This window comes from Glycine max, chromosome 17 (assembly GCF_000004515.6).
Source record: "Glycine max cultivar Williams 82 chromosome 17, Glycine_max_v4.0, whole genome shotgun sequence".
In the NCBI taxonomy this organism is placed as follows: domain Eukaryota; kingdom Viridiplantae; phylum Streptophyta; class Magnoliopsida; order Fabales; family Fabaceae; genus Glycine; species Glycine max.
The window spans coordinates 40,125,943-40,139,807 of NC_038253.2; the positions used below are offsets into that span (position 1 = coordinate 40,125,943).

General features: G+C 30.7%; 2 protein-coding genes across 3 annotated transcripts; one reads left to right on the forward strand and one right to left on the reverse strand.

Moving 5' to 3' along the window:
* The first annotated feature begins 2,246 nt into the window (after positions 1–2,246).
* LOC100801446 (polyadenylate-binding protein RBP47C) lies at positions 2,247–6,463 on the forward strand. The gene is made up of 6 exons (XM_003549362.5): positions 2,247–2,972; positions 3,985–4,450; positions 5,224–5,279; positions 5,363–5,493; positions 5,599–5,695; positions 6,043–6,463. The coding sequence occupies exons 1-6, from the start codon at positions 2,643–2,645 to the stop codon at positions 6,202–6,204; spliced, it is 1,242 nt and encodes a 413-aa protein (XP_003549410.2). The 5' UTR covers positions 2,247–2,642; the 3' UTR covers positions 6,205–6,463.
* Positions 6,464–7,118: 655 nt separating this feature from the next.
* Positions 7,119–12,780, reverse strand: LOC100820473 (serine carboxypeptidase-like). 2 transcript variants are annotated; one of them, NM_001255943.3, is made up of 8 exons: positions 12,329–12,732; positions 10,419–10,526; positions 9,827–10,101; positions 9,136–9,396; positions 8,347–8,453; positions 8,161–8,247; positions 7,672–7,777; positions 7,256–7,593 (listed from the first exon to the last, which is right to left on the reverse strand). In NM_001255943.3, the coding sequence occupies exons 1-8, from the start codon at positions 12,723–12,725 to the stop codon at positions 7,444–7,446; spliced, it is 1,491 nt and encodes a 496-aa protein (NP_001242872.2). In that variant the 5' UTR covers positions 12,726–12,732; the 3' UTR covers positions 7,256–7,443. The 2 variants fall into 2 exon arrangements, with proteins under 2 accessions (XP_014624818.1, NP_001242872.2); XM_014769332.3 differs by lacking the exon at positions 8,161–8,247 and having other exon boundaries at positions 7,119–7,593; positions 12,329–12,780.
* Positions 12,781–13,865: the final 1,085 nt, after the last annotated feature.

The window sequence follows — 13,865 nt, forward strand, 5'->3', positions numbered from 1 at the left end:
AAAAGAATATTTAAATACCTTTTTGGTCTTTACAATTTTGTGTTTTTATTTTTTGTTCTTACAAAATTATTTTTTTTGATTTTGTCTTTTCAAATTATTTTTATTTTTTTTTAATCCTTAAAAATTTTTAGATAATGTTTTGAATAGTGGAAAAAACGTTATTTAAAGCACTATGAAGACAAAAAAATAAAACAAATATAATTTGTAAGAACTAAAAACAAAAAATATATTTAGAAAGACGAAAAACAAAAAATACTAAATTACAAAAATTAGAAATATATTTAAAGTTAAAAAAACGAGTCACGCTTTTTTTTTTAATCTTATATTAAGGACAATAGGTTGTAATTAATACCTATATTTCATGTCTATAAGTATTAATTATAAACATTAAATATAATATATATTTTATTTTTATCATAAACTTTAAATACTTGTATTTATAATTTATATTTAATATATAATAAATATTTATCATAAATATAATAATTATTGAATTTAATAAAAAATTATTATATTTAATATAAAAGTATATTTTTAATAAACATATTTAATAATGAAAAATATTGTCTAAAATGTTAGGCCCTCCAACTTGAAATCTGATAAACTAAAATTGCATCATTATAAAACTCGAAAAACTAAAAACACCCATGTTAAATTAGAAACCATCCAAGCATTCCAAATTAACTGCCATGTCAAGATGACAGCAAGCTTATCTATACGAGATTGATTGTTTTAGTGTTTGCATATTTAAACATTGAAAAAGAAAATGATTTTAGGATTGTATAAAACAGTGGTTTATTTTTAAAAACTTTATGTAAAGTAAGACTTATTTTCCGTTTCGTTTAAATTGTAAAATGTAAAATTTATTTTAAAAAATAATTACAATTTAAGGTTTTCTTTCAAAATTTATTTTAAATAATTTATTATAACAAAAAATATTCTTAATTTAAACCATAATATTATATTGCCACATTATCATATTATTTAACAAGTTAATTAAATAATAGAAAACTAGCATATTTACTAATATATTACAAGTTTACAACATATTATTAAATGATAATATACCTTTTCATATATACATATATATGCCCAATGCCGAAAAAATTAAAACAAAATCTTACATATTCTTATGTACTTATCAGTTATGACTTAAGTTCTACAAATGATGTTGCTTTTTCCCAGTTTGTATATATGCTCATAGATAGATAGGATCTGTCTCTTAAGCCACTTACGATCTTGTTAATTTCACTGCCACCAGACATCCCAACGTCACTGGCAAAAAAATTTAACGTGAGGTGAGTATCTGAAGCACTGACACCAGATATAGTACTATTGATGAATAAAACTAACAACAAAACAAATTTAGAAGCAACTTTCTTCGGTTAGAAGAAAATTTTTATTTTGAATTTTAATGTAAATTTTTCTTACTTTAACTTGTTTAAATAAAACTCTAATAAAAAATAACCATTAAATATGAAACGATTTCATAAAAATTTATAATTTTCCATTAATAAAAGTTTCAACCATCACTAAATGAGTAATCGGCGGATATAAAGCCTATTCTGGATATATAATTATTCCATCGATTCCGTTATAATTATCACTGATTATTTTATACAAATAAAAAATCAACAAATAAATAAATAATAATTTTATAAAATTAATTTAATCATTTTTTTAGTTTAATACTTATACATTAATAATGTAAAATAGGTTATCTAATAACATGATTACTTGAATTACTTTAAAATAATTATTTAAAAAGTTAACAAATTTATTATATATTTTACACATAATTCAATCATATGTTATTATTTAAATTATTTTAAAATAATTATTTTAAATATTAATAATATATGATAAACTGTGAATGAATTTTTTAAAACTTTTCATTCATAATCTTTTTTTCCTTTTTATTACTACGTGTCATTAATATTATAAAAGATATAACAAGAAAAACTAAATAATATTATATTAAAAAATGATAATTATTTTAATATAATTTTTTTATACTACGTTTATTATGTTCAGCAAAAAGTTATTATTCATAATTATCTCTTTTCGAGTAAAATTGTCTCTTGTACAAAATCCTAATACTACATGTGATTTTTACTTAAAAAAAATACTACTACTAGTAGTTTCAATCAAAACAATTAAAAAATTATTCATAAATTTATAAACAAAATAATAAGGCAAAAAAAAAAAATATCAAGAGAAGAGTTAGGGAAAGGAACGAAGCTGGCGGCGGCACAGAAAGAGAGAGAGAGAGAACAGAAATATAACAGGGTTTGCAATGCATATCCCTCAAAAATTAGATCAAACGGCTGATATCAAACCTACAAAACCAATCGAACGGCAAAAACGAGAACCGCGTTTACAAAGCCAACCCAAGAATTCTTCATCCTCTCTTATTACTTATAAACCCTTCCTTGCCGCGCCCACTTCTTCTCTCTCAAACCAGATTTCACCCTTTCTCAGTTTCTCTCTCTAGAAAAACCAAAACCTGGCTCCTTTTTTTAGCTCTTTCCTTATTTAGCCTTCACACACTCCAAACTGTGAAATCCATTTTTAGCAAAGTAAAAAAAAGTGAGCCAGTGTGAGAGAGAGTGGTCATCAGTCATCACCGTTGATTGATTAAGATGCAGCAATCAAACGGCTCTGATTCGACGACTACGATGGAGCAGAGCGCGCCGCCGCCTCCGAGGCAATCACCGGCGGTGGCGAGGCCGCAGCAGTGGGTGCCGATGCAGTACCCTGCGGCGGCGGCGATGGTAATGCCGCACCACATGTTGCCGCCTCAGCATTATGCGCCGCCGCCGTACGTGCCTTACCACCACCAGTACGCGGCGCAGCCCCAGCACCAGCACCAGAACGGATCCGGCGGTGAGAACAAAACCATCTGGATCGGCGATTTGCATCATTGGATGGACGAAAACTATCTCCATCGCTGTTTCGCTTCCACCGGCGAGGTATACACAAATCAATGAGAAATGTTAAAATTGAATGAAAATAATTTTTACTGTTTATGGAGTTTAAGTTTTAACTTTGGTTTTTAACGTGTCGAACGTCGTCGTGTAATCCAGAAGAATTCACACAGTGGGATAAGGCTTTGTTGTTTTTGTTGTTGTTGTAGTTTGTTTGATAGAGTTTAAGTTTAATATATTGCTGTTTGTTGTTATTTGCTGTAGTTAACACAGTTCGATATGAGTTTCTGTTTTGTTTTTATTAGCTGATTTTGAGAACGTCGGAAAAGTTTTTTTTTTTGTTGAAAAAAGCTCAAATGCAGTTTCTTTTAGTATTTTTGGTGTTGTTTTCTTAATTAAATATTTAAGTTTTATTTCCAGGTTTGCATCAAAGATCCATATACATTACTGAAGTGAAAAATATGTATTTAAGTTTTGGCTTTTTTTTGTTTGTGTGTTGGTGGAGTTTGCTTTGCAGTTTATTTGAGAAGTTTGGTGCAAGTAAATATTGTTTTTTTTTTTTTTTTGTGGTTGGTGCTTGGTACTAATTTCTTTGTTACGATGTGCTACAAGGTTGTCGTCGCATGCATGTTTGTCAAGTGTCAACTTTATTTTTGATATATTGAAAAGGAAAAGTTCTTTGGTACACCGAGAGTCAGTATGGTTATGCTATCCAAAATTGTATTTAGTGGAGTGTATGATAATGTTTCCCTTTGTAGGAATAAAATCAAAGTGCCACTCTTATAGATGGAAATAGATTCGTTCTAGTTTGGGAATTAATGGTTGACGAATGGAAATAGAAATGTGGATGTCATTTTTTTTTCATTTGTGTGTACATAAGTACATTAATGAACTCTTTCACACCATAAGTTTGCAGACAAGTTTTACTTCTCTGCTAGTCTAATTTGATGAAAATATATCTGCATTTTGGAGACTTAATTTGTTAGGACTTAGGACAAAGATGTTGCCTGTGCTTCTCATATCCAACCTTCTTTCTGACTGCTGTATAATTTTGCAGATTTCCTCCATCAAGGTTATTCGCAATAAGCAAACTGGCCTATCAGAGGGTTATGGATTTGTGGAGTTCTATTCACATGCTACAGCTGAGAAAGTTTTGCAAAATTATGCTGGAATTTTGATGCCCAATGCTGAACAACCATTCCGTCTGAACTGGGCAACATTTAGCACAGGAGACAAGGGTTCAGATAATGTTCCTGACCTTTCTATTTTTGTAGGAGATTTAGCTGCAGATGTTACAGATAGTTTGTTGCATGAAACTTTTGCTAGTGTATATCCTTCTGTTAAAGCTGCAAAAGTTGTTTTTGATGCCAATACTGGCCGTTCAAAGGGCTATGGTTTCGTCAGGTTTGGAGATGACAATGAGAGAACCCAGGCCATGACTCAGATGAATGGTGTTTACTGTTCTAGCAGGCCAATGCGTATTGGTGCTGCAACTCCTAGGAAATCATCTGGCCATCAACAGGGTATGCCAAATCACATTACTTGCTTCTGATATATGAAATTATACCCTTTTCATTTGGGGAGGGGGGAATTATGCATTCTATTTCCATACAAAGAAAATGCTTCATGCCACCTATTTTACCCTCAGATTCTGTTCTACTTCAGGTTTTTATTAATAAAATTTGAGAACTACATTTCTGGATCCTATAAACAGTATTCATAGTTTTATGGTTTAGATGATGATTTCAGTGATTTTCTAGATGGCTATATTCCTTGAAATACAATATGTGCTTTTCACAGCAAAAGAAAGAGAAAAGTCAGTTTTTTTTTTTTTACTAAATCTAAATGAACGTCAAATTTGTTTGCTGATTTCCCTGAATAGGATTTAGCGTAGTTAAAAAATCATCCGAATTATTAATTGCTTCTGATTATGTGAAGCATATTTAAGTGTCAATTTAGTCCATTATTGATCTGTGGTATGATATTAATTGCTTTTCTATCTTCAAAATAAACTAATCCAATCACATACTTGGTCATTAATTCCCCCCTTTCTTGGATTTAGATCCCTTAAATTTCTTTTTTGATAATACATCTCTCAGATTTTTTTCCCAATTTGTTTTTGATTCATGCACCAGACCTCACCAAATAAAGCTTGTTGATGCTGTTGTTTTGTTGGATCCCACGTGTGGGAAAAGGCTTGGTTGCTGATGTTGTTTTGTTTTTCCATTGCATGCTACTGTAAGAGTTTGAAGTATTTCTACCAGCTTGTATTGATTTGGTTGGTTTCCTTGTTTAGGTGGGCTGTCAAATGGCACAGCCAACCAATCTGAAGCAGATTCTACTAACACAACTGTGAGCTTTTCAGTTCTTTTTATTAGGGCTTGCAATTTAGATTTACTACTACTTTCGAATGGCTGACCAATGATTTATTATAGATATTTGTTGGAGGACTGGACCCTAATGTTTCAGATGAAGATCTCAGGCAGCCATTCTCCCAGTATGGTGAGATAGTCTCTGTTAAGATACCTGTTGGAAAGGGCTGTGGCTTTGTCCAATTTGCAAACAGGTAAAAGTTCTGGCCTTCTCAAATTTTTGCATATTGACAGATAACATACTTTTAATCTCTTTATTGATGTAATGATAACAACATTATTATGAACAACTTTTCCAGAAATAATGCTGAAGAGGCATTGCAGAAGCTAAATGGGACAACGATTGGCAAGCAAACGGTCCGTCTTTCTTGGGGTCGTAATCCAGCAAATAAGCAGGTAAAATTCTCACTCATGCAATCCCACATTCGTATTGTCATTAGTCTGTTAATCTACTGAAACAAGTATTGTTTGTTGACCAATAATCCTCCTAGTAATATTGTATATTGCATCGGTTTAAAGAAGACAGCTTCTATTTTGGCCTCTTGTAATCATTTAAAATAAAAATTATCAGAATGCTTTTTGGATTTTCTTTTAAGATCAATCAATAAGAGCTTAGTTTTGTGGATCTCATTTCCCCATAAAATTCTTTGTAAGTGCTAGAGCACTAGATTGTTTTCATGCTGCCTGTCATTAGATTGCATTTGTGATGATTCACTCATAATTGGTATATCTTTGGATTGCAGTTTAGAATGGATTTCGGCAGCCCTTGGACTGGGGCATATTACGGGGCCCCTATGTATGATGGTTATGGGTATGCATTGCCCCCTCGTCATGATCCCAGCATATATGCTGCTGCTTATGGTGCTTACCCCCTTTATGGAGGCCACCAACAACAAGTAAGCTGAATGAAGTGCAGTGCAGGAGTAGCATTCACAACAAGTTAGACAGCATCAAGCTTGAATGTGCAAATTAAGTTTCTCTGTTTGTAACTTGCTTGATCTGTTGAATTCTTAAGACAAGAATCCCTCCTAATTGTGGAGTGGAGATGAATTTTGATAGCCTGAGGTAGCTCTGTAGGGATTCAATTAGTCATTTTGTTTAGGCCTGTAGGAGTCATGACTAATGAGGACCTTAAACTTATTATAGGAATAATTGTCTTAAGTATGTCAGCGTGTGTGCTTGCTTGCTATTTATTTGTTTCCGGCAGTTGACATTGAAGCTTTGCCTTTGTTAGTTTTTAAGGGTCATTTCATTTCTTTGCCAGTATTTTGCATGCATGTCCCTATGCTATTCAGATGCGATTATAGGATTCAAGTTCATCTTATTTTAGATATCTCGTTCATTTTATTGTGTTCCATGAATCGGAAGTCTGAGCTTATTTTGCTTGAGTTTCTGTATGTGCTTTCATGGTTAAATTTGAAATCTAGTTCAATTTGACTAAAATGTTTGCTTGCAGAGAAAGCTTTCTGGTCTCCTAAAATAATTTCATACTGTTTGTATTGGTCCGTATTTCCTTTGTGTGGAATAATTTAAACTGCTTAATTTTTTAGTTTGCTTAATCCATGACCAAATAAAATTGACATCTTACCTCCACACCAAAAGACGGAAACTGTGTACATTTTATGTGCCGAGTCTATATATTTTGCTGTATAATGCTTCACTATACGTAAGATTATAAAAATCCCTTATACATTTCTTTGATAGTGTGTGGATATATGGAATTGTTCACCTTTTAAGCCAGGAGAAGGATATATTGTCATATACTTGGGTTCTTTTTCCTTACACCTTAATTCTCTCTTAATGTTTATAATTTTGTTTTTGGGGGGAGGGGGGGAGTTAATACTTTGCGATTGAGTTGCTTGACCTTAAACAGTTGAACTTTGAAAGGAGACACAAAATCTAGATTTTGCTGCTCCAATATTAAAAGCTGGTTTGGTATCCCTTCAAATAGACAGATAAACGAATTATTTATATAACTTATTTATATAAACTCGTCCTTGAATTTTTACCTTTATAAGAATACATACTGATCTAAAAGAATGTTTTTTCTTTCCTAATTAGAGGTGAAAATCTTATTGATGAATTTGCAAATGAAACTCATCAAATTTTCACATCTATTTTGAGGACATCTACCAAATAGAGACCTAAGAGGTGAACTCAGGAGGAAGTTCTCCTCGTAGGAAAAATGAGATCATGGTTAGGGCTCTCTGCGGTTGGTAACTTGGAACCATGTGCCCAGCTCCTCTTACAGTGATTAGTGTGAGCCCTTTGTACCCAACCAAGTATCCTCCAACCTACATATTGTAAGCAGTAGATTACTTAGGTGTTGCTTGTAAGTTCTGAATAGTAAATAATAAAGCTTAATTAATTACCTCATTGCTAGAATACCATGGACGCCATGTTGTCTCCACTGGAAGTTTCATGGAATTTATTGAATACCTAGATGATGTTATGGGAACACGCCCATCTGTATCGCCACTGCATTATTGAATAAACAACAATACAATGGTTACACAAAGCCATGCATGATACCTGTCTTGGATGTAACAAAGTAATTTATAGAGTACCCTGGTTTCGATTATAAAAAAAAAATACATACTTTATATTTATTAAGAAAATTAGTTAACTTAATTAAATTGCACTATTTTTAATTAAAAATAAATATTTATCCTAAATTATTTTTTATTGGAACTTGATATCAAATATAATTTTTTTTTGAATTTATTAAATAAAAAATATTTTGGAGATAATTTCATTAAATAAGACATAAATAATAAAAATTTACTTATATTTAAGAAAAAAATAAGAAATTTTTATTGTTTATATTCCAGACCAGAGGGAATAATTGTATATTGTATCACCTATATATCCAGGTGTTTATGCCACTTGATATTAACCGATTTATAGTTGGTAGAATTGTTGCTGGGCTATCTGTCCATCCCACCCCTCTGAACAGAAGCATCAGATACATCAATTAAGGAAATAGAACAATTACAATTGGTATATTTTGAAAATGTAGTGAGGTAAACATAGAGAATTTTGTGTACCTGCAAGGATACCATACTGAAGCTTTAGCATGTAGAGCCTCTTGTACTTCCGCGAGATTTAAGTAGGAATTGGTATAATCGTCAGAACAAGGGTCGTAATTGCTATCCTACAATGTTGAATATGGAATAGTTTCTAGCTTGGTATTGACAAAAATAATATAATATGACCTTATTAAGTGAACTTGTCCAACAATATTAGTTGCACCCAAAATTGGCAATTGATGTAGATTGGGTATACACTCTAATATCACGTTACATTCAATCTTAAACCCAATTGTTTTTATGTGAAGTTGTTGTCAAATATGTATATATAAACTGCCTCCCAGGAATTGAGATAGTAATATGAGATTTTCTAACATGAAAACTTCACTTTAAGTGTTACATAAAGATTGATTGAGACCATAAATATGTAGTGGTTTGAAACCATACAATAATTTCTCGATTCTCACCACACCTATTTCTCTAAATTTATATGATCATTAATGCCACAGTCAATTTTATTAGTTACTATATTTAAAGGTTACATGCCATACACAGGTCGGATGAATGTAGAATAAAAAGTGGAAAGGTGGTTGAAGTTAAGAATGCAACTCGACATAAAGAAAAGCAAAGATGAAAGAAGATAGTAATGTAAAAAACGATAATGCATTTAGATTTTACTATGATTAAGTATGTTAAAACCTTTTAATTTTTTTTCCCACTATTCATCTACATTACCAAGTAGAGTTCTCTACTCCTAGTTGAGACTCCACGTAACAAAAATGCAAAGGAGCATGAGATGCAACTTACAGAGTTAGTGGCAGGACTGGCACCAGCTTTTGTTGCAGCTGAATCACAAGGGGGAGCATATATGCCATATATGTCAATGGTTCCAATCTCAATATCCCCTCTAATTTGATATTTGCTGCACTCACTTGTTAAGTTACCGTTCTCAAAGTCACAATGCCTTTGAATTCCCTCATGGGTTTCATCAGAGTTCAGAGCATGTGTCCAGAAATATTCATACATTCCCTTTCCACACATATTATCATCTATCCAGCCATTCCCAACCTGCACTAAGAACATCAATTTGAGACCATGACAAGTGCACTATTGGTCTCTCATCTTTTATTTCTTGATGTTTCAATTTTGTCTTCTAAGTTGAAAAAGTTTCCCTTTGATCCTTTTTTCTTTTGTGGTGTCTCAGTTGGATCAAATCGGTCCTTTCATTCGTTTTTTGCATTAACAGTATTAATTTTGACTGATAATATTGCAAACACCTATCTAACGTGGCATTTATCATAGTTTGTAAGGTGCCATTAAGTTAATTTAGTTAGTGTGGTAAATTGATGGAAGGACTAATTTCCTCTAACACAAACACTTTAAGATACTAAAGTCTTTGTTTAAACATAAAAGATCAAATTGAAACCAAAAAACAAAGACGACGGACCAAAAATGTATTTTAGCCTAAATTGAATATGTACCACAAAATCTGACTTACCGCAATCCCTTTCAGGTTGATCACTGTGTGATTTGTAAGCTTATTATAAGTGAGAATAGTGTCAGCAAGCTGAGGGACATAATGTCCAGCATAGCTTTCTCCAGTGATGAACAAGTCTCGAGTTTTGTACTGTGGAAATCTCTCGAGCCAGTTTAGAAGAAAAGTGTAAGAGTCCATAGCTGTGCTCTTGTCACCAGTTTTAGTGTAGTCAGAAGAAGTGTTTGAATATGAAAAACCAACTCCTGCTGGAGACTCTAGGAAAATCACGTTTGCCACTGCCAATTGTTGAAGTAACTCATCACTTCTAAATAATAATTATGCAAGCTAGCCCAAAAAAAAAGTTCATTTTTCTTTCCCTCTTAAAAAGTGACATTAGTAAAAATAAAGACAACTTAGATACTACTAATCTACTATATATAATTCTTAAATGTTTTCATGTTATTATTCAATTAGAATTGGAATTTCTTAATATATACTACTGGTATTTAATGTTAGTTTCTATTGATGTGAAACTCCAATTCTTATAAGAAAGAGTGTTATATATATTTTAACCACTTGTCATTTTTCTATCTAGTAGCTAGTGCATGCTTACCATTGTTCCATGCATATTGATTTGTGTAAAGTGTTCTTCCATCACTGTTGACTCTAAAAGGTCCGAGTTCTTGCATGGCTCCATACCCAAAGGAAGAGCAGCCAGGCCCTGTACATCATACATTTAGTTATCTAATTAATTCGTTTGACTTACTAGAAACGGAAAACATTTCCATTGTTTCAATGATAAATGATTCCGATTTCCTCCAGTTGAAACCAAAAGGGAAAGCATCGAGTCCTGAAAACTGAAAACACTACTTATCCCTATCATTGGGGGAGAATATATATATATATATATATATATATATATATATATATATATATATATATATATATATATATATATATATATATATATATATATATATATATATATATATATATATATATATATATTGTTTTCAAGTTTTAAGAGTTTTACTAGGTAGTATATTTATATGGGTAATTAAAGTTCATCATGATGAACCTAAAAGTGAGAACTGCCAAAAAGAAGAAAAAGAGAGAAATGTATAAGGAAAGTAGCAGAACTCTGAATCTAAAGATGTGGGTATGTACGTATCCACCTTCTAGTTGTATGTACTAACCCGTCTTAAAACGAGATGGGTAACTTTTTCTTTAGCTTATGATGATTAAAAAAAAAAAAAGCTTACGAATGAGTTTTTTTTCTTATTTTTTTTTCTTGTTAATTAAACTGCTCAAGAATTATTATAATTTTTTGTGGCAGACATGACTAATGGCTTCCGTGTTAGGATTCCACTAACGTTAAGTTGTGTTGTCAATGTTTGAGTAAGGCGATTGATTGGGAATCTATTATCTCATTTTATAGCAATGAATTATGAATAAGAAATTAGCATAAAAACCCATTGCTACCTTACCGTGTATTGCCACGGAATATATGGTGGGATCATAATGTCATATTATTGAACATTAATTGAATCCACTTTATGATTTCGGGGGCAAAAGGAATACTTCCAATGAGGCTTTTTGGATTTTTTTTAATCATCACATTTTATTTAGATATTCATTTAATATCATTTAACAAAATTACCAAATATATAGAGATATAAAATTTTAAGTTATATTAAAATTAAAATTCTCCAACTTCAAAATCTAGCCCGTTAATAAATATATTAATTTACAAAATATCAAATAATTAAAATGATTCAAATTGGCCAAAATATGATTACTTTAAATAATTAATATATATTTGATTATGTGCATAGAGATGAATGACTATATTCATAATTAAATAATCGACATGTTTGTTATTATGACATCTTGTAGTGTTTTGCATGTCCTAATTTTATTTTTCAAATAAAAATATTAAATAATTTATAATATGTTTAGTTAAATTTATTTTGAAAAAACAACTTTTTTTCTTCCAATTTCCCAAATAATTTTTTTAAAAATATAAAATTTTTTCTTCCAAAATAATCTCACACTTAGGAGCTATAGGAATTTTTCTATTAAGACTAATAATACAATTAAGTTTGACTTGAACTAGAATCATGGCAAAAATCTGCTTGGATAATTTTTTTCATAAATATTTATATGAAAAGAAAATGATAAAATAAATTATTTTTTTTCCTAAGTTAAAATTAACTTATGCATTTTCTGTTTTTATAGAAGTTGTCTGATCTAATTTCTCTAAAAATTGTAACACAAATAAATTGATTTTTGTTGAATAACAAAAACAATGAGTTCATTTGATTTTATGACAAAAATTTAATTCAATTTATTTATTTTACCTTATTATGCTTTTTCTTTCCTTATAAATACTTATAGAAAATTATCCAAATAGAACTAAAATCTCTCCTATTCATTTGATTATTTGATACTCTATACATATCATATTCAAATTAACAATCAAACAAACAAACAAACAAAATGTATTATATATAGAGTACTTACCTCCATTTAGCCATAGAACAAGGGGCTTGTTGGAAGCATTGTGAGGTGACTCCACAAAGTAATAGAACAGTGCTCTCCCTGCCTTGGCATCCACCGTGACATAGCCAGCATATTGATCAAAATCCACCCCTTGTGCTGGTTGTCCCGGCAAAGCCTTCACTTTGTCACCTTCCATCAACCCAGATTGTTCCTTAACAACATAAACCTTCGAAAATTTTCCATCACCACCAAGATTTGTGGCCATTGAAGAAGCTTCTCCATAAGAGCGTTTTTGAGCCCTCCTTGATCGAATAAACTTATAGAGATATTCCCCTTGTTGGTTGGCCTCGCAGCATGGGATGGCAAAGTGGCACCATGACAAAAACAGGAACCACAAAAGCAATTTTATTGACAACATTGGGCTCATCTTTATTTTGTTGTGAGTGTCGTGTTATATATACCTCTTTCAAGCTCTCAAATCAATGTATATTATATATAATAAGGTTTTTACTAAAAAAAAATTTGAACGGAGGTTTTCACTAATTAAGGTACCGCGATTCTTTCAGTAACACATTTCATTTAATTAGATATAAATAGAGAAAACAACTTATTATAAATCATTGATTCGAGTGATATTTTTATTTATTTATTTAAGTAATGTCTTATGTTTAAATTTTATAGATGAAAAAAATATAATTAGGAGAAATTTTTTTACTAAAGTGTCTAACTAAATGTTCGATGTGATAGAAATTAATTATCAACAAAATAAATGAATATTTTATACTAGTCATATATGGTTATAAAAAAATGGTGATACATTTAAATCCTATTCACTTATTATATGTTAAGATATATATATATATATGAATCCATCTCTTTACAAAGAAAATTTGCTAAAAAAGAACCTCTAATATCTTTATAGGAATTGCCTAACTAGAATATCATATATTATGCATGGGGAAGGATATTGTTTTTCTTTTGCATGCGTTATCTATATAATAATGAAGGTAGTGAAGAGAATTAAAGTTATATTCTTTCGCGATGTGTTTCCGTTGTCAACTAATAAAGTGATGTTACATGTATAATTCGTGTATAGCGTACATGCTCATTTATGTTTATGTTGTTAGAGTATTATATTCAGCATGCAAACATTTTTTATACAAAAAATAAAATCACATGTAGATCTTGATTTGATAAACAATCGACTGTATTTTATGGCAGGCAATTCATAGCTCTGACTTTGTGAAAGAAAATGTTATTACCGTTATTATTATTTGGTAAGATGGAAGTATAACTGCTATTAAATTTAGATGTAAGCATGTGATCAGTTGTGAATATAGGAAGTAAGATGAAAGTATAACTACTACTTAAATTTCTCTACTAATAAAGTGGTACATATACACCAAATATCGAGTTTCATTGCTCGCTTATTAAAGTTTTGCATAATTAGCATTTAATAGGTTTTATTTTTTAATCACTTCTATAAGTGATTAATTTAATTTTATAATTTAATTTATTTTGAAAAATTATTTTATGAGCAGTGATATTGAATATTTCA